This window comes from Panthera onca, chromosome B2 (assembly GCF_046562875.1).
Source record: "Panthera onca isolate mPanOnc1 chromosome B2, mPanOnc1 haplotype 2, whole genome shotgun sequence".
Lineage (NCBI taxonomy): Eukaryota > Metazoa > Chordata > Mammalia > Carnivora > Felidae > Panthera > Panthera onca.
In genome coordinates, this window is record NC_138343.1 from 28,252,734 (window position 1) to 28,272,202 (window position 19,469).

General features: G+C 35.0%; 1 protein-coding gene across 4 annotated transcripts in view; it reads left to right on the plus strand.

Annotated features, from left to right (window-relative positions):
- EXOC2 (exocyst complex component 2) overlaps positions 1 to 19,469 on the plus strand; it is a 283,103-nt gene that overhangs the window by 93,315 nt on the left and 170,319 nt on the right. For 3 of the 4 annotated variants that reach the window (XM_060614961.2, XM_060614962.2, XM_060614964.3), the window contains 4 exons: positions 1,670 to 1,750; positions 13,049 to 13,194; positions 13,329 to 13,410; positions 14,165 to 14,267. In XM_060614961.2, coding sequence (XP_060470944.1) covers positions 1,670 to 1,750; positions 13,049 to 13,194; positions 13,329 to 13,410; positions 14,165 to 14,267 — 412 coding nt within the window. The remainder of the gene's footprint in view (positions 1 to 1,669; positions 1,751 to 13,048; positions 13,195 to 13,328; positions 13,411 to 14,164; positions 14,268 to 19,469) is intronic. The other variant, XM_060614965.2, reaches the window with a different exon arrangement.

Genomic DNA, 19,469 nt, shown 5'->3' on the forward strand with positions numbered 1-19,469 from the left:
GCATTGGGCCTCTGTGTTGAGTATGGAGTCTGCTTAAGATTTTCTCTCTGTCTCTGCCCAGCTCATGCTCATGTTTGTGCTTTCTCTTTCTCTAAAAAAAAAAAAAAAAAAAAAAAAAAAAAAAAAAAAAAAAAAAAAGGCAGGATCAAAATTAGGAAGTAATTAAAGAAGGAGAGAAATAGATGTTATTATGCATTGAGAATATTTTTATACTGCATTTGAACACTGAATTTGCCCAGAATTTTCTAATCAATGAGTCAAAGGAAACAAATCAAATTGTGATTGATTAAAACAAAACACTTCATTTTTTTTTTTCTTAAGCAGACCCCCCACTCCCTCAAATCTACCATGCTTGACTGATGGGTTGAGGCAGAACCTGTAAATTCCTTTTAAGAAGAGTTTGACATGCTATTTGAATGTTGGAGAATAAGGACTGTAAGAGTGATGTAATTTCATTGTACTGGCTGTGAAACCCTTGGAGTTACACATCTTACATTTGAGTTTTTGCCAAAGGAAGTTATGTGAAACAATAAAATCCTGGGTGTTTTAGCAGCTATTATTTGGAAGAGAGATATCTTTTATTTGTATCTGAATGCAGTTCCCAACTAACATAGTAAGTCTATCCTTTTCATTCTATAAATGTGAAAACAGGCTTACACAGGTTAAATCGCTTGCCTGTGCATATAATCAGTATGGGGTGAAGTTTTGTTCTGAGACTAGACAGCTTGAGTTCAAATTCTGGGTTTGGCTTTGTGAAGTTGGTCAACTTATTTAGTATCACTGAGCCATGTAATTTCTCATCTATGAAATAAAAATATTAGAACATGCCTCATTGACTTCCTGCCAGATGAACAATATTCATTAGAATTTTATGATTGTGCCTAACTTATGGTCATGGCTCAATTAATGTTTGCCTTTCTAATTTTATTATTTTTATTATGTCACAGTTATGATTTGAAATTGAATTTGGTTATTTCATTTTGTAAATTTTCTTAATACTTTACCTAGATGAGCTTGATTTGCTCTGTTTAAAACCTACCCTCTAGTAGGTAAAGCAGTTTTTAAATATAAAGTTATTTTTCATAATGTGTATCAGAACCATGCAGACATATATCAGTAGCAAAAAACACCAATGTCATTTGTATATCCACAAATTGATATATTGTTAGATATTACTAGATAGTTCTTGAGAACTTCCAAGGAAGTAATAACAGAATGAATAGAACATGAATGATATGTATTTTGCCATTTTATGTCCAAGGCTGAAATGAAATATTTTGAGGTTGGTAGACTTCAAATACTAGTATTTCTGTTTTGCAGATGGTAAAACTGAGAAAGAAAAATGACTTTCCGGTGGCCAAATATCAAAGATATTAGTTACTTACATCTCATTTTTCTTTTTTAATTTAACTGTGTTTACCACTTAGCCTGGATTATCAGATGATTTGAGTATGTGTATTATGTACTATTTTAATAGTGTTAATCTGTGAATAACTTAGACTGGTGTCTGCTGGTTACTTTGCAGAGTTTTTGCATGTTTGTGCTTCTTTCCAGCAGTGAAAATAATATGACCTTTTTTTGTTTTTAAAGTTGTTTAAAAATGTCATTTTGATGTAATGTGTTCCCACCCACTAAAATAGCCCACACTTTAACTAGATGTTTTTTCTAGCTATCCATCAAAAGCTAGAAGCGGATGGAACGGAAAAAGTAGAAGGATCCATGACGCAAAAACTGGAGAATGTTCTGAACAGTAAGTTTTATCCTCCTACCCAAAACTATTTATGGACTTTATAACAAGCTTTCATATAATTCTTTGACCTGGTTTCACAGAACAAGACAGTGAGTTGCATTTTAATATTTATTTCTGAATAGTAATGAATTAATAAATATAAAGGGGAATAAAAACATGGAAAATGAATGTTCTGTTTCTGTTTGCATTTTGTTTATAAGAAATCATAATTTGAAAATAAGCCAATATGCTTCTTAAGAAGTGAAACTTGCTACCATAAAAGAGACCAATATATAAATAGCATTATCAAATATAAAATGGTGCTGAAGCAGTAGCCAGGATTGTCATTGACCAGAAATCTGAAAAACATCTTCGTGTATCTGATAGTGTTAATATAAATAATATTAGCTGCTAGAATGACATATGCTTACATGTCATTTATTTATCTATGGCATGCCTTTTTCCAAAGTGAGTTAAGGCAGCTTCATATTTAAGAGTGTTTCTAACTCTGAGGCATTTTGTTAAAATTGTATGCCAAGAGAAACTGATAATGTACAGAGTTTTGGGTCCCATCCACTTCCTCTTATATTTCTTTTTTTCCCCCCCCGACATCCTAGTTCCCAGCTATTTACCCTAATGATCTGGAAAAAAAATAATCAGATGAATTGATCCCTATTGTAATATTAGTAGCTTAAAAGTAAATTACCCTCTTTCACTCATATAATAAACATTTGACAAAGAGCAATAATGTCCAGGAGAATCTCCTTGTTTTTAAATGTAAGTATAGCAAATGATTTCCTCATGAAATAGGACTAATAATAACTAAAACATCTAAGAACCTTCACATCATATCTATAATGATTCTGTGAATGCAAGATTGTGATACTGAGTTAGTTTTGTACTTCTAGCTCAGTTTACTCCTATGAGTGTAACTTTCTGAACTTTTCTGTAAGTATCTATTTTAAAACCCCAGGGATCCCTGATAAAGTAGTTTTTGGAATGAAGCTTTAATTTGATATAGGCTTTCCTTGGTAGTAGAATTTGAGTACTTTGATTTTATCCTAAATTTGTGAGTTTAACAGCACTTTAAATATTTTTCCTTCTGGTGCTTTTGGGGGAGGGTTGTGGTTGTTGTTGTTATTATTTTGCCTTGATATTTTGCCTTGTTTTTGTCTGAGAACCATCACCAGCTTGGTTGAAATTAATATATTCTGACTTCAACCCAAATAAACATTTATTAAAGCTATTTCTATATGAGCATAGTCAGACATTTTATGGTCTTGGAAAGATAGTTCTACTCATGGATGCTATTTTCACTGGGAAAATTGTCATCAAACCATGATACCTCTAAAAAAATTATTATTTCAGTAACTTTAATGTGACTTGTCGGACTTCAAGCTGTATTACAAAGTTTTAATCATCAAGACAGTATGGTACTGGCACAAAAACAGACACTCAGATCAATGGAACAGAATAGAGAACCCAGAAATGGACCCACAAACGTATGACCAACTAATCTTTGACAAAGCAGGAAAGAATATCCAATGGAATAAAGACAGTCTCTTCAGCAAGTGGTGCTGGGAAAACTGGACAGCGACATGCAGAAGAATGAACTTGGACCACTTTCTTACACCATACACAAAAATAAACTCAAACTGGATGAAAGACCTAAATATAAGACAGAAAACCATCATAATCCTCGAGGTTAAAGCAGGCAAAAACCTCTTTGACCTTGGCCGCAGCAACTTCTTACTGAACACGTCTCCAGAGGCAAGGGAAACAAAAGCCAAAATGAACTACTGGGACCTCATCAAAATAAAAAGCTTCTGCACAGCAAAGGAAACAATCGGCAAAACTAAAAGGCTACTGACAGAATAGGAGAAGATATTTGCAAAATGACATATCAGATAAAGGGTTAGTATCCAAAATCTATAAAGAACTTATCCAACTCAACACCCAAAAAACAAATCATCCAGTGAAGAAATGGGCAAAAGACATGAAATGAGACTTCTCCAAAGAAGACATCTAGATCGCCAACCGACACATGAAAAAATGCTCAACATCACTCATCATCAGGGTAATACAAATCAAAACCACAATGAGATACACCTCACAACTGTCAGAATGGCTAACAGTAACAACTCAGGCAACAACAGATGTTGCCGAGGCTGTGGAGAAAGAGGATCTCTTTTGCACTGCTGGTGGGAATGCAAGCTGGTACAGCCACTCTGGAAAACAGTATGGAGGTTCCTCAAAAAACTAAAAATAGAACTACCCTATGACCCAGCAATTGCACTACTAGGCATTTATCCAAGGGATACAGGTGTGCTGTTTCAAAGGGACACATGCACCCCTATGTTTATAGCAGCACTATCAACAATAGCCAAAGTATGGAAAGAGCCCAAATGTCCATTGATGGATGAATGGATACAGAAGATGTGGTATATATATACAATGGAGTATTACTCGGCAATCAAAAAGAGTGAAATCTTGCCATTTGCAACTACATGGATGGAACTGGAGGATATTATGCTATGCGAAATTAGTCAGTCAGAGAAAGACAAATATATGACTTCACTCATATGAGGACGTTAAGAGACAAAACAGATGAACGTAAGAGAAGGGAAACAAAAATAATATAAAAACAGAGGGGAACAAAACATAAGAGACTCTTAAATATGGAGAACAAACAGAGGGTTACCTGAGGAGTTGTGGGAGAGGGGATGGGCTAAATGGGTAAGGGGCATTAAGGAATCTACTCCTGAAATCATTGTTGCACTATATGCCAACTAATTTGGATATAAATTAAAAGCAAAATAAAAATAAAAAATCAACATGAGGTAACACCTTATATTTATTTACACAATGCTATCTGTCAATTCTATCTCAATAAAGCTGAAAAGATAGCAAGAAAAGTCACTGTGGCACTGTACACTAACCAAACTATCTCCCTATTGATCTTATAACCTTAATAATGAAAAAAAAATTAACTGTGCCAGGAACTGTCATCTATAAAAACTTGACATATAATTCTAAGACTGTCTCATAATTTCAAGTATGTTTATTTAAACATTATAGTTTCTCTTATTTTGAAGAGAATAATTTCTCTTATTTGGTCCTTTTCATGGCACTGACCCTTGAGACCATAGATCATAGAAGTGATTTTAACCTACATTCTCTGCTTGATGTAAGTTGGGGTGAAGGTGGCTGGAAGGAGTGTTCCTCCAACACACACACATACCACAACACAATTTATTCCAGGAATAAGCAAGTTGAATGAGATTAGAAAGGGAAACATTAAAGTACCTCACAATTTAAAGTTACTTTAATACGTACACTTAAATTCATAGTAAAACCAGGACCATAAAAAGACCTAACAACCTACCCTATGTGTCTCAGTTTCTCTTAACTGATTACAGAAAATGATCAGACACAGTGCTATCTATAACATGATATTACATGAACAGCACCATTACCAATAGCTTATGCTTATTTAGACAGCCATAGTTGGTACTGGAATTCTATAGTACCACTGAAAGTACAGAGAACTGGAATCTGGGGGATAAGAAAAGAGCTCCATACCACTCCCAGGAGCCAGTTGTTCCCATGTCCTCAACTTCCATTCAGTAATCCCAAATTGACAGCTTGAAATCAATCATGATGGGAATATTTACACATTGGAAAGGCTAATATTAAGGTTATTTTTCTTTTTCCTTTTTTTTTTTCTTTTCTGGAATGCCAATAGTTAAATGTGTATCAGCTTACCTCTGAGTAAGTCAGTTCCTTTTTTACAAACTTGGCTGGATACTCCTTAGTGTTTTAAGTTTTTGTCTTTCTTCTCTTAATTTTACACATAAGATTTGGGAGAAATCATTCACTCCCATTAAATTCAACTATTATCTCTATGTTAGTGACTCCAAAATCATATATACCTCAAGATGTTGGTTAGCTTAAGACTAAGGGTCGTTTATATAGGGCTTATATAGGGCTTATGATCTCAAGGTATGGTCCCTCTATCCCTACTTTCTTGAGGGTTTTTATCAAGAAAGGATCCTGTATTTTGTCTAATGCTTTCTCTGCATCTATTGAGAGGATCATATGGTTCTTGTCCTATATTTTATTGATCTGATGAATCACGTTACTTGTTTTGCGGATATTGAACCAGCCCTACATCTCAGGTATAAATCCCACTTGGTCGTGGGGAATACGTTTTTTAATGTATTGTTGGATCCGGTTGGCTAATATCCTGTTGAGGATTTTTGCATCCAGGTTCATCAGGGAAATTGGTCTATAGTTCTCCTTTTTAGTGGGGTCTCTTTCTGGTTTTGGAATCAAGGTACTGCTGGCCTCATAGATAGAGTTTGGAAGTTTTCCTTCCATTTCTATTTTGGAACAGGTTCAAGAGAGTAGGTGTTTAAATGTTTGGTAGAATTCCCCTGGAAAGCCATCTGCCCTTGGACTCTTGTTTTTTTGGGAGATTTTGATTTTCAGTTTGATTTCTTTACGGGTTGTGGGTCTGTTCAAATTTTCTATTTTTTCCTGTTTCAGTTTGGTAGTATATATGTTTCTAAGAATTTGTCCATTTCCAGATTGCCCATTTTATTGGCATATAATTGCTCATAATATTCTCTTATTATTGTTTTTATTTGTGCTGTGTTGGTTTTGATGTCTACTCTTTCATTCTTTATTTTATTTACTGGGTCCTTTCCTTTTCCTTTTTGAACTGGCTACTGGTTTATCAATTTTGTTAATTCTTTCAGAGAAGCAGCTTCTTGTTTCATTGATCTGTTCCACTGTGTTTTTTTTGGTTTAAACAGCATTATTTTCTCCTCTAATCTTTATTATTTCTTGTCTTCTGCTAGTTTTGGGTTTTATTTGCTGTTCTTTTCCCAGCTCCTTAAGGCGTAAGGTTAGGTTGTGTATCTGAGATCATTTTTCCTTCTGTAGGAAGGCCTGGATTGCTATATACTTTCCTCCTGTGACCACCTTTGCTGCGTCCCAGAGGTTTTGGATTGTGGTGTTATCATTTTCATTGGCTTCTGTATACTTTTTAATTTCCTCTTTAGCTTCTTGGTTGACCCATTCATTCTTTAGTAGGATGTTCTTTAGTCTCCAAGTATTTGTTACCTTTCCAAATTTTTTGTGGTTGATTTCGAGTTTTTTAGTGTTGTGGTCTGAAATTATGCACGGTATGATCTCAATTTTTTGTACTTCCTGAGGTCTGATTTGTGTTCCAGTATGTGGTCTATTCTGGAGAATGTTCCACGTGCACTGGAGAAGAATGTGTATTCTGCTGCTTTAGGATGAAATGTGCTGAATATATCTGTTAAGTCCATCTGGTCCAGTGTGTCATTCAAAGCCATTGTTTCCTTGTTGATTTTTTGATAAGATGATCTGTCCATTGCTGTGAGTGGGGTGTTGATGTCTCCTACTATTATGGTATTACTATCAATGAGTTTCTTTATGTTTGTGGTTAATTGATGTATATATTTGAGCGCAGCACATTGGGGGTATAAATGTTTACAATTATTAGGTCTTATTGGTGGATAGACCCCTTAGTTATGATATAATGCCCTTCTTCATCTCTTGATACAGTCTTTATTGTAAAGTCTAGATTGTCTGATATAAGTATGGCTACTCCAGTTTTCTTTTGTTGACCATTAGCATGATAGATGGTTCTCCATCCCCTTACTTTCAATGTGAAGGTGTCTTTAGGTCTAAAGTGGGTCTCTTGTAAACAACATATCGATGGATCTTGTTTTCTTATCAATTTTGTTACCCTATGTGTTTTGATTGGAGCATTGAGTCCATTGACGTTTAGAGTGAGTACTAAAAGATATGTATTTATTGCCATTATGATGCTTGTAGAGTTGGAGTTTCTGGTGGTATTCTCTGGTCCTTTCTAATCCTTGTTGCTTTTGGTGTTTATTTATTTATTTATTTTTGTATTTGTTTATTAATTTTTTCATCTTTTCTCCCCTAAGAAAGTCCCCCTTAAAATTTCTTGCAGGACTGGTTTAGTGGTCACAAACTCATTTAATTTTTGTTTGTCTGGGAAACTTTTTATCTCTCCTTCTGTTTTGAATGACAGACTTACTGGATAAAGAATTCTTGGCTGCATATTTTTCTGATTGAGCACATTGAATATACGCTGCCACTCCTTTCTGGCCTGCCAAGTTTCTGTGGATGGGTCTGCTGCAAACCTGATCTGTTTCCCTTATAGTTTAAGGACTTTTTGTCCCTTGCTGCTTTGATGATTCTCTCCTTGCCTCAGTATTTTGTGAATTTGACTATGATATGCCTTGTTGATGATTGGTTTTTGTTGAATGTAATGGGAGTCCTGTGTGCTTCCCGGATTTTGATGTTTGTGTCTCTCCCTAAGTTAGGGATGTTTTTCGCTATGACTTGTTCACATAATCCTTCTACCCCTGTTTCTCTCTCTTCCTTTTCTGGGACCCCTATGATTCTGATGTCCCTCTCACGATTGCTCTAGTTCTTAAATTGTGCTCTTTTGCCTTAATCTCCCTCTTGTTTTCTGCTTCATTATTCTCCACAGGTTTGTCCTCTATATTGTGATTCTCTGTTCTGCCTCATCCATCCTTGCTGCTGCAGCATCCATTTGAGATTGCAGCTCCGTTATAGCATTTTTTATTTCATCCTGACTAGCTTTTACTTCTTTTATCTTCGCAGAAAGGGATTCTAATCTGTTTTTGACTGCAGCCAATATTCTTATTATTGTGATTCTAAATTCTGGTTCAGACATATTACTTTTATCTGTGTTGGTTAAGTCCCTGGCTGTCATTTCTTCCTGCTCTTTCTTTTGGAGTGAATTCCTTCGTTTCATCATTTTGAAGGGAGAAAAGGAATTAATGAGGTAGAATAAATTAAAATTAAAATAAAATAAAAAATTAAAAACAAACGAACACACACACTCTCACACAAATCAAATAAATGATGCTAGATCCTAGGTGTGTTTTGGTCTGGGTGTTGAAAGTGGCTTGATAGACTAGAGAAAAGGGGGGAAAAAAAGAAATCATTTGAGAATTTGAAAAAATGAATACACTGATGTAGACTAAAATGAAATGATGGAAGTAAACTAGAATTTGAAAAAATTTACACAAAAGTAAAAAATATAGTAAAAAAAATAAAGAAAAATATTTTTAATAAAAATTGAAAGTAAAAATGAATTTTTTTCTTTTTCTGTATTCATGAAAAAGAAAAGAAACGAAAAAAAGAAAAAGGAAGGGAAGTAAGGAATGAAGGAAGGAATGAACGAAAGAAAGAAAGAAAGGAAGAAACAAAGGAAGAAAATTGAATAGTTGGACCAGCTAACAGACTGAAATATGACTGAAATTACTTCGTTTTCCCCTAGAAGTCAAACTCTGAAGCGTTTTATAGTCCGTAAGCTAAGCAGGTGGTGAGACTTGTGTTCTTGAAGAGTGAGGTTGGCCCAGTTGGTCAGGGCTTAGTGTAATGGCTCCATTCTCCTCTAGATGGCAGTGCTAGCATACTGGGGTGGATTGTTGTGGTGCTTGTAGGTGCGTATGCGCATGCACAGGAGCGGTGAAAATGGTGTCACCCAGCTACCCAGTCTCTAGTATTGGAACTCTGTTCTCCACAATCAGCAATTGTGCACCCGTCCTTTGTCTTCAGCTTCCATCCACTACCACTTCCACACTGTCCGTGACCAAGCCCCAGGCACCACCTGCCTCCCCAGTTTTGTCTCAGATGGGGCTGCCTTCCCCGGCCCCCCACTTCTAAGGGAATGTGGCATCGACCTGCACTGCCTGTCTGCAGAGGGTCTCATCGAGCAATGGCCAGGTGCTGGCTGCACCCTGGAATGCTTGTGACACCATGCTGTTGCCAATGCCTAGACACTGTGGCCATGTGCCAGTCCACCCCAGAAAAAGTTTGTGAGAGAGTGTAACAGCAGCGCCTCAGGGATTATGGAAAATCACAACACACATATGGCACCAGGCTTCACCCGCAATGACCTTGTTTCAGTACTAGTGAATGTGGCCGTTCTCTGGGGTCTCCTGGGCCCAGGTGGCCTCACAGCCTCCACCAAATGTCCTTCCAGCAGTGGAACTGCTTCTCCCCGTGTGGCCCAAGAACCTCCTGGACCCCACTCTGTTCCTGGGGATTTGCTCTTTCCACCAGAGCACCACTAGGTATCGAGCTGCAGAGTTTTAGACTCCGTGCTCCCCCTGTTTACCGTTTTAATGGAATTTAAACCCTCTCATTTCTCCTTTCTCCTTTCTCCCTTTTTAGTTCAGTCCCTGTGGCTGTCTCCAATTTTCCACTTTCTCTCCAGCTGCTTTTGGAGAGGGGTGCTTTTCCCATATTCCATCCCCCTCATCTCCATCCTCTCTCCATGGCTTCTCTCTCCCCAAGTTCCCCTCTCCACACCCCATTCCTGCTGAATTCTATGGTTCAGGTTGTGCAGATTGTTGTGTTAATCTTCAGATCAGTTTTCTAGGTGTGCAGGGTGGTTTAATGTTAGTTTGGCTGTATTTCATGGTCGGGAGACACACAAAAAACTCCCATGCCGTTCTGCCATCTTGGCTCCTCTCCATGTTGATTTGATATACATGTACATGTATCTTGCAACATGATTACCACCTTAGCATTAGCTAACACCTCTGTCACGTCACATAATTCCATTTCTTTTTTGTGATGAGAACATTTGAAATTTAATCTAAGCAGTTTTCAAGTATATGATATATAATTTTAACTATATTCATAATACTGTGCATTAGTTCCTTAGAATGTGTTCATCTTCTTACTGGAAATTTGTACCCTTTATCAACATCTCCCTCTTCCCCCCCACCCTCCAGCCTCTGGTAACCACTATTTCTGTCTTCGTGTCTATGACTTGAGTTTTTGTTTTGTTTTGTTTTTTAAGATTCCATATGTGAGTGATACCATGTAGTATTTGTCTGTCTCTATCTGACTTATTTCACTTAAGGATGATACCCTAAAGGTCCATCCATGTTCTCCTATCTTACAATGAGGAATATTTTACTGCTATTGTCAACATGACTATGATAGTGGCAGCCACAGTGCCATTACAGCAGGCTTGCTCTTGGTGCTTGGGGTGCATCTGTAACTGAGACGAACATAGTCACAGTCCAGTGAGTTGGAGTTAAGACACCCTTTGTGGGGAGAAATGACCAACTTTCAGGTCTAGAGTTGCCCAGGGCTGGTATTTGTAAGATCAGGGTTGGTTCTGCAAACTATAAGACCTAAGTCATGTTTTTCACTACAATATAGCTCATTTAGTTTTGTTTTGTGGGTACATACTGGATGTTAAAACCCCTGCTTGCTGTCTTAAAATTGGGTGTTCTTGGTGTGAGAAGGTGGAGTGAAGATGTGGATGGATTGGTATGTGGGGGAAATTGTTCTTGGGAGACTTGACGGATGTCTAACTGATGGTTTATCTGCAGTGCCACTTCATGTGTGAACAGCACCACTGAGTTTAGTGGTTTCGTTTTTCTTGTTAGTAGCCCTAGAGAATTAAGACATTAAAATACATTTTGTGAGCTTTTGGTGATTTTATCTGCTCAAAGAAATCTTAGTTTCACTGCTTTCATTTTTTATTACTGATAGAATCATTCAGTTATCAAAGAGTTATGAACTCCCCAAATTTTATTGTGTATGCAGTAAAATTCACAATACAAAAACAGTTTATGGATAGAAGTTATTTTTTAATTAAAATTATGATTTCGCTATACACATATTAAAATTCTCCATATCTACCTTTCTGTACAAATCGTTATTTTACAGTCTAATTTCTGCCTATTAAATTTTCACTATAAAAGATATAATGATAAGTGAATTTTTTACTTGTACTTGTTTTCATACTTTTTGGAGGAGTTAAAATTATTAGTTGGTATTTTTTTGTTACCTTTAAAATACAATGACTAAAACCTAATTTTGAGCTTTTATAGCTTTGTCCCAAATTCTTTTATTGTACACACACAAAAAAAAGTGCTTGGGAATTTAGTATCCACAGCCTACCGATTAGTAATCGGCCTTTTAAAACTATTCGGTCACATTGATGTATCTTTTCATTTATGAAGCCTCAGATCACAAAGTTTATATTTTTAAATGACAAATACTTAATAATAATTGTCTTTGAAGAAAAATGTTTTAACCTTTAATCAGATTTCAAATATTCATTTAGCCACCATTATGTGGTTTGATGGGAACAAGGGAATATATTTTTTTCTCATGTTACAGAAATTTAGCATTCTGCATTAAAAGCATGTGGGGAAAATGGCTATCTTGACAAAGTTTTTATATAAGGTCTTTAAAATTTCAACAGAATTTCAACATTATTTAGATAAAACAATTATGTTACAAAGACAACTTTTAACGTGATCAGGCCACCCACAGTGTGGGCTAAAGAATATGGCATGCAAGCCACCCAGTGAGACTGAGGTCATTTTTTCATCTTTGCTTAAAGTATAGTCAGTAGACCAGATAATGTAGAAACTTTTTATGAGCAGCGATCAAATAGCCAAAAACAGTTAGTCTTTTTCTCCCCTTTCTTTGTGGTTAATTAAAAATAATTCACAAGTTGAAAAAGTTAAACTATTTTTGTCCATAGTAAATTTTGCTTTAGATAAGCAACTCTGTCATTATAGTGATTTGTATAGTTTGAAGACATATATATATATATATATATATATATATATATAATATACACATAATGTCCAGTTTGTGTATAATTTGAATTAGCTGATTTAAGAAGCAAGTATTCATTAATGATATGTTATAATTTGTCATTTAAATTGCTTATGTAATTTTTGTGCCTGTTGCATGAACAGAAGATAATTTTACCAAGAAATAGGATTAGTTCTAAAATACTTCTTTTGAACAACTTTCCTGAAAGATATTTTTCTTGTTTTATTACCATATAATGCAGATATTAAATCCAGAGAATTTATCTAGTATAGTACCTAGTATCTAGTATGCCCATGCATGTGCGTGTGTGTGTATATGTGTGTTTTAACCTATTATCTGAACTAATGAAATAATCTAAGGACCCGTAATTGCTATAAAATTTGGAAGAGTAGCTAAAATAAATGTAGGTTCACATCAGCAATTTTATTTGGGCCTGGTAAATATAGTTATTTTTAATATACAAAAGGACTTTGTAGGGAAAGTGGAAATGTATTTTAACAAACCATAAAAGATCTCCAATATAGCTAACTTTAAAAAAAGTCTGTTGAGTTTTAATGTAAAGCTATAATAGTAGCCTAACATGCCTAACATTTTGTTTTGTCTAAGCTTCTTTTGGTCTTTCTAAAATAGGAGCAAGTAATACTGCGGACACATTATTTCAAGAAGTATTAGGTCGAAAGGACAAGGCAGATTCCACTAGAAATGCACTCAATGTGCTTCAGCGATTTAAGTTTCTCTTCAACCTTCCTCTAAATATTGAAAGGAATATCCAAAAGGTAGAGTACATATTTATGTGCCCATGGTTATGATGTCATAAATTTTAAAGAGTTATTGAGATAGTTTTTTATCGTAACCAAATGTGTTCATGATACTTTACTGACAGTCTCCAAAATGTTTCTTTATTTTAAAGGGTGATTATGATGTGGTTATTAATGATTATGAAAAGGCCAAGTCACTCTTTGGGAAAACGGAGGTGCAGGTTTTCAAGAAATGTAAGATTTGTTTATTACTTTTAGATCTTCTACTTTACTTTTACAGGAAGAATGTAGAATGCATTCTGCAGAGAAAGTTATTTGAATTTTAATTTTTGTTATATGGTGCTCTTTTTAAAATGTAAAACAGTTGCTTCAAAAATAAAATGGCTTTTCTTACCAAGATGTAGCAAAGATGAACAACCGCAGCTATAGGATAAGTTAGTCTTGTACATTCTGTGCTGCTTGTTAATCATAATGCTATTAAAAAAATATTTTTTACTGGAAAGAATCAATTACAGATACTTTATAGAGATGGAAACTTAGTTTTAATCTTCTCTTTTCGGAAAAAAGATTATGTTTATGAATTCTAACCTTAAAGTGAACTAACACAATTTTTGAAATTGTCTCTAATACAAGAGTTATAAAAAGTAAGAAAAGCCTAAAATGTCCTATGGTAATGCCTTATCAACTAGGAGAAATATCATAGGGCTTTATTAAATTTCTAAATGAAATCCATAAGGACTCAGAAAACTTAATTTCATTTTTTTATTGTGGTAAATTTACATGCAATGAAATGTACAAACCTTACTTACATATTACAGGTCAGTGAGTTTGACAAAATGCTCACACCCATGTAACCCACACCCAGCAAGTTTCCTTGTGCCTCTTTTTAGTCAACCCCTATCCCCCAAGGCAATCACTGTTCTACTTGCCATAATTTGATTTTAAGTCTCCATTTTCTAATCTTATATGTTCTTTCCTTTTTAAATAGATTATGCTGAAGTAGAAACACGGATTGAAACTTTAAGAGAATTACTTCTGGATAAATTGCTTGAGACACCATCAACTCTACATGACCAAAAACGTTACATAAGGTAAACCTTTTGCAAGAATTTTGACAAATCACATGTACCTTATAGTACTAGATACATCATTTGGGGGAAATTAGGAGACTGATGAAATGGTGAAAGGGAAGATAAATAGAAATTTAGTGGTATCCAGTATAGGACACCAAAATTCTTTTGTATACTAACAAATTTGGGAGTATTCAGGGCAAGAAAATTCTGCTTGTTTGGGGAAAGGGAAAGTGGCCTCACTGTTTAGTCATTTCTTCCTCCTGCTCAATAAGGATTTACCTAACCTAGCCGGACAGTGTGGGTGTTGCACTCTGTGGGCACCCAGAGATCACAGGCAGGGGGCTTCTTGTCTGGTTTAGAGCACAACACTGTCACATTCTGGGTGGGAAATTCTTCATGCCACAAGAGTGGGCTGTGGCTCAGTGGTATAGAAAATTCTGAAAGGTTTTAGTATTGAGAAGAAAAAATAAATTTTAAAAATTGCAGTAATATGAAAAGTGATGGATACCACAGGGTATGATGAGAAGAAGGCCTTAGAAGGAAGCATTATAGCAGGTTGGTAACTGGCTGTTCCCTTTCGGTGACTTACTTGCATTCTCTTTTCAGTTTCTTGATCTGAGATGACATGATAACACAATCTACATCTTAGGGTAGTTATAAAGATAATCAAAGAATGCATTTAAGGATTTAATACAGCACCTGGCACATAAGCAGTCAATATATTACATACATATGTAATGTTTATACCAGGATTTGGAGATAAAGCATATAAATTACAAACTTTTTATATCTATGATTTAAAAGTATTAACTTTTTTTTTTTGAATGTGGCCTTTATTCTCAGAATAAGCTACTTTCCAAACTTAATGCCCTCTCTCTTTAATTAGTGAAGTTTATGGAGTATTCAGTACTTATAAAATAATAGATTGACTATATATATTTATGCATTTGGCTGTTGTTACCATATGACCATTGAAAATGATTTCCAGGTATGAAAAGAAGGTCTGGCCTGAAAGCTGCTGTGTTTGCAATGGTGGTGGGGACAATGATCCACACTCAAGACTTGCATTCTTGGTGATTCAGTAGAATAGTAGCAACATGAGCCTTTGTCATTATCAGCACATTTGTGTTACTAAAGAAGAAAGGGAGAGGAGGCTTTAGCAGGGGAGTAGAGAATACTAACATTGATTACTGCCACTACCTGGAGTCTGTAGTACCCCTGGGCATCATGCTAGATGCACTATGTACATAAATTCTAATCCTGATAGTTACCTTGTGGAGGCATTTGTCTGATACCCGTTGTATATAGATCAGGAAATTGAACCTCAGACTTCATTCTTGCTCAGTGCACACGGCTAGCAGTAGGATTCCTCTGTTTGTCTGCTTTCAAAGCTTATCTTTGCTTTTCTCTAAGCTGTCTTCATATAGGAAAGAATGTATTTGGGGGATTTTTCTGGCTTGTAGAATAATGGAAATCTAAAGCTAGAAATAAACTATATATATGTTAGTTCTCCATCTGCTTTTTTTTTTTTTTTTTCCTTTACATGTAAAGAAAAGCTCCAGGAAGGTTAATCCTCTTGTCCAGGGATATACAGCTGGTTAGTGTCTTGTTGTCTGTGTTCCACCATGCTACTTAATTTTGCTTTGTATTTATATTTATGCTATTAAATTTGCCAATAGTAATATGTTAAACCTTATTGAATGTACAGTGTCTTTATATAGTGAATTCCCATTTATCTACATAATGTGTAGTTCTTGTAACTAGTTAATCTATTGAATATTATTTTAAAGATGGTAGGTGTTAAAAAAGATTTTTTTTTAAATGGCCTGTTTAGGTGCTTTTTTTCCTGTCATTTAAAAGGGGAAAAGAATAAGAATGTTAACAAAAATATCAAGTAGTTTACTTATTTTGTAATAATTATTTTTGATGCTTTGAGAAGACACTGAACAATTAATCCTCCCCTTTTTAAATTAAGTTTTTAGTTATTAATAAATAGGAAAAATAACATCACAACCAGGTCAAGTATCTATTGGACTTGGGAATCTATGATGATAGGTACTGTGAACATCAAGAGGGGATGGAGAGGGCTTTATCATCAGCAAAGCATGTCTTTATTAGTTCTCTTACATATTCGGAAGTTTTGCATGGTGTGATTAAAAATCAGATTACTTTTATATTTCATTTTTGTTCACTATTTTGTATAATTAAAAACTTTTGATTATTTTCACTCTTCTTATCTTGTCTTGATTCTAGTAGCTTTAGTGAGAAGCAAAGTTATGTCATATATACTTCTTTCCATATGAATGTGATCTTATTCCTGGTAATTGTTAAAAATCATGTTAGAATATGGCTAAAAATTTTAATTCTTTAATTTTAAAATACTGAGGCTGTGCTCATAATTAGCATTCTTTACCCCTCTAAAAAAGCTGTTTTGTTCTTTGATACACAGTTTTAGAAGAAATAGTAGTTAACATGTGGCATGTTTTAAACAACGATCTTTGAAATGAAATACAGTTGAGTGTTAAAACAGTGTGGGGGTTGGAGCACCAACTGTCTGCCCAGTCGAAAATCCATGTATAACTTGACTCCCCTGAAACTTAACTACTTACAGCCTAATGTTGACCGGAAGCCTTATCAGTGACGTGAATAGCCGATTAACACATTTTGCGTGTTATATACTCTATTCTTACAATAAAATAAGCCAAAGAAAATGTTATTGAGAGAATCATAAGGAAGATAAAATACATTTATGGTACAGTACTTAAAAGATCTTTGTATAAGTGGACCTACACGGTTCAAACTTGTGTTTTGAAAGGTTAGTTGTACTTATTGTTTACTACTAAAAGAAAAGAAGAAATTTATTCGATTAAGTCATGTAAGCAAGGAAAAGCCTACCACAGATTATACTTTTGAACTGCAACACTGTAGAATTTATGAGAGAACACATTTATCTTTATATCACATTTAATGTAATACCCACTAATAAGATGCTGTAAAGGATTATTAGTAAATTTTGCAAGGACCTAGGCAACATACTAAAGGAACTTATAATTTTAAAAGTTATTAAGCAAAAGAGCATATTGATTTCTCTTGCTGTATTGAGCTCTTGTAATGGACCCTTTGTATTCCTATTCAGTAGTTTAAAAATTAAAAGGAAGCAGCTTTCCTAAAAGAGTATTCCTATATTTTACCACTGACACTAAATCTGAGGATGTTATATGAGTGAAAGTGTTAGGAAAAAGTATTGTAGAAGTATTCGGAGGCAAAACAAACCTACCTAAGGAGAATGCTAAGACAAATTATCCCCAACAAGAAAGAATAAAATTATGTTTTTTGAAAAGAAATGACATAGTGTACTATTTGTCATTTTATATTACAGATGAACAAAGAGGAGAAAGCTTTGTGTGAGTGGAAGAACCAGATTATGTTGAAATATTTATGCCGGACTAAATGTATTTTGTTAGATTGTAGTTTTATTTTTGGGTGCTGTTAATTGATTTGTGCCTTTCTCAACACAGACATAGCCTATTTGCAGTCTGTAAATAGACGGTCAAGGAGACGGAAAAGGGCCAGCTCTTCGGCTTACTTTGAAGCAGTGCTGTACAGTGTGAGCTACATTGTTTAAAGGGCCCTTTTGCAGGATGATCCTAGGCTCTGCTCAGAGCCCAGGCTATCTGCATTAGCTTGTGAGGGTCAGGGTGGATAGTTCCTCAATGTGATTGATGTCAGATGTCTCAACATTTTATTTATTGCTTATTACAAAATGTTTCTCCTCTAATTAGCTGCTAATTGAGATATTGGTGAGTTAGGAAATATCTAGTACTAGAGGAACGTGGAAGAGAAGCATCTGGTGTATCCCTCAGTGATTAGGATAGAGTCACAGCTTGTAACCATTAATTAAAATTTATCATTGAACAAAATTCTTTAACCTCAAGACAATAGTTAGCTTATGGTTTAAAAATAATTTCAAGACAATAAATTCAGCTTTTGGAGTTGCTTTAATTGGATTTAACTTACTGCAGTAGTCCCCACCTTGTCTGCAGTTTCAGTTGCATGATTTCAGTTACCTGCAGTCAACTATGATCTGGAAGCATTCATCCTTCTGAAGTGTAGTCAGAAGGCCAGTAGTAGCTCAGTGCTACATCTCAGTGCCTACATCATTCCTCACACTTCATTTCCTCTTGTAAGCATTTTGTCATTTCACATCACAAGAAGGGTGAGTATAGTAAGATATTTTGAGAGAGAGCGACACTGCATTCACATAACTTTTATTATAGTATATTGTTATAATTGTCCTATTTTTATCAGTTATTGTTGTTAATCTTTTACTGTGCCCAGTTTATAAGTTAAACTTTGTCACATATATGATGACAAAACATACTATACATATAGGGTTCAGTACTGTCTGTGGTTTCAAGCATCCTCCTCAGGGTCTTGGATCATATTCCCCCTTTGGATAAGGGGTGACTACTGGATGTTTATATATTTTGTGATAGCCGAGGGCCAAATCTGGAATTTGTCAGAAATTTTTCAAATGAAATGCATTTCAATTGTCATTCTGCGTTTGGATGTTTTATTGTACAAAGAAGATGTTAAATATTTGAAACTATTTAGAAACTAAGAAAAATGCCCATCTATACTACATTTTGTAGAGAGGTGTTTTCTCAAACAGTCATGAAAGTAGAGTTCAGACTTTGGAGGTTAAGTGTTGTCACCGAATCTCTTCATGTAATAAAATAGCCTATTAGGATGTATAGAAAATGGTGTCACACTGCCATCTAGAGGCCATATTTCAGAACAGAAAGGAATAAAAAAGCAATTGAAATCAAAAGAATATTCACTAGGTGTCCTCTGCTGGCTCCCACTTGTGTTTTTTATAATGGTTGAGAACTAAGTATGGAAACACTCTGTGAACTAAATATAAATATAAATTTAAGTTCTAAGGTTTTAGGATTATTGCAAGCTGTAAATTTGTCTTCTCGGTTGTTTTTGTATAAAGTCCTAATTTTTAAAAAATACAGTTTTATTGTTTATTTTTGCATGAAAAGAAATTTGAATATATTTCATTTAGAATGAACTATTAAAAGAGTTCCTGGGTGGCTCAGTTGGTTAAGCGTCCAAGGCTCAGGTCATGATTTTTGGCTCATGGTTTGTGAGTTTGAACCCCACTCGGGCTCTGTGCTGATGGTGCAGAGCCTGCTCGGGATTCTCTCTCTGCTC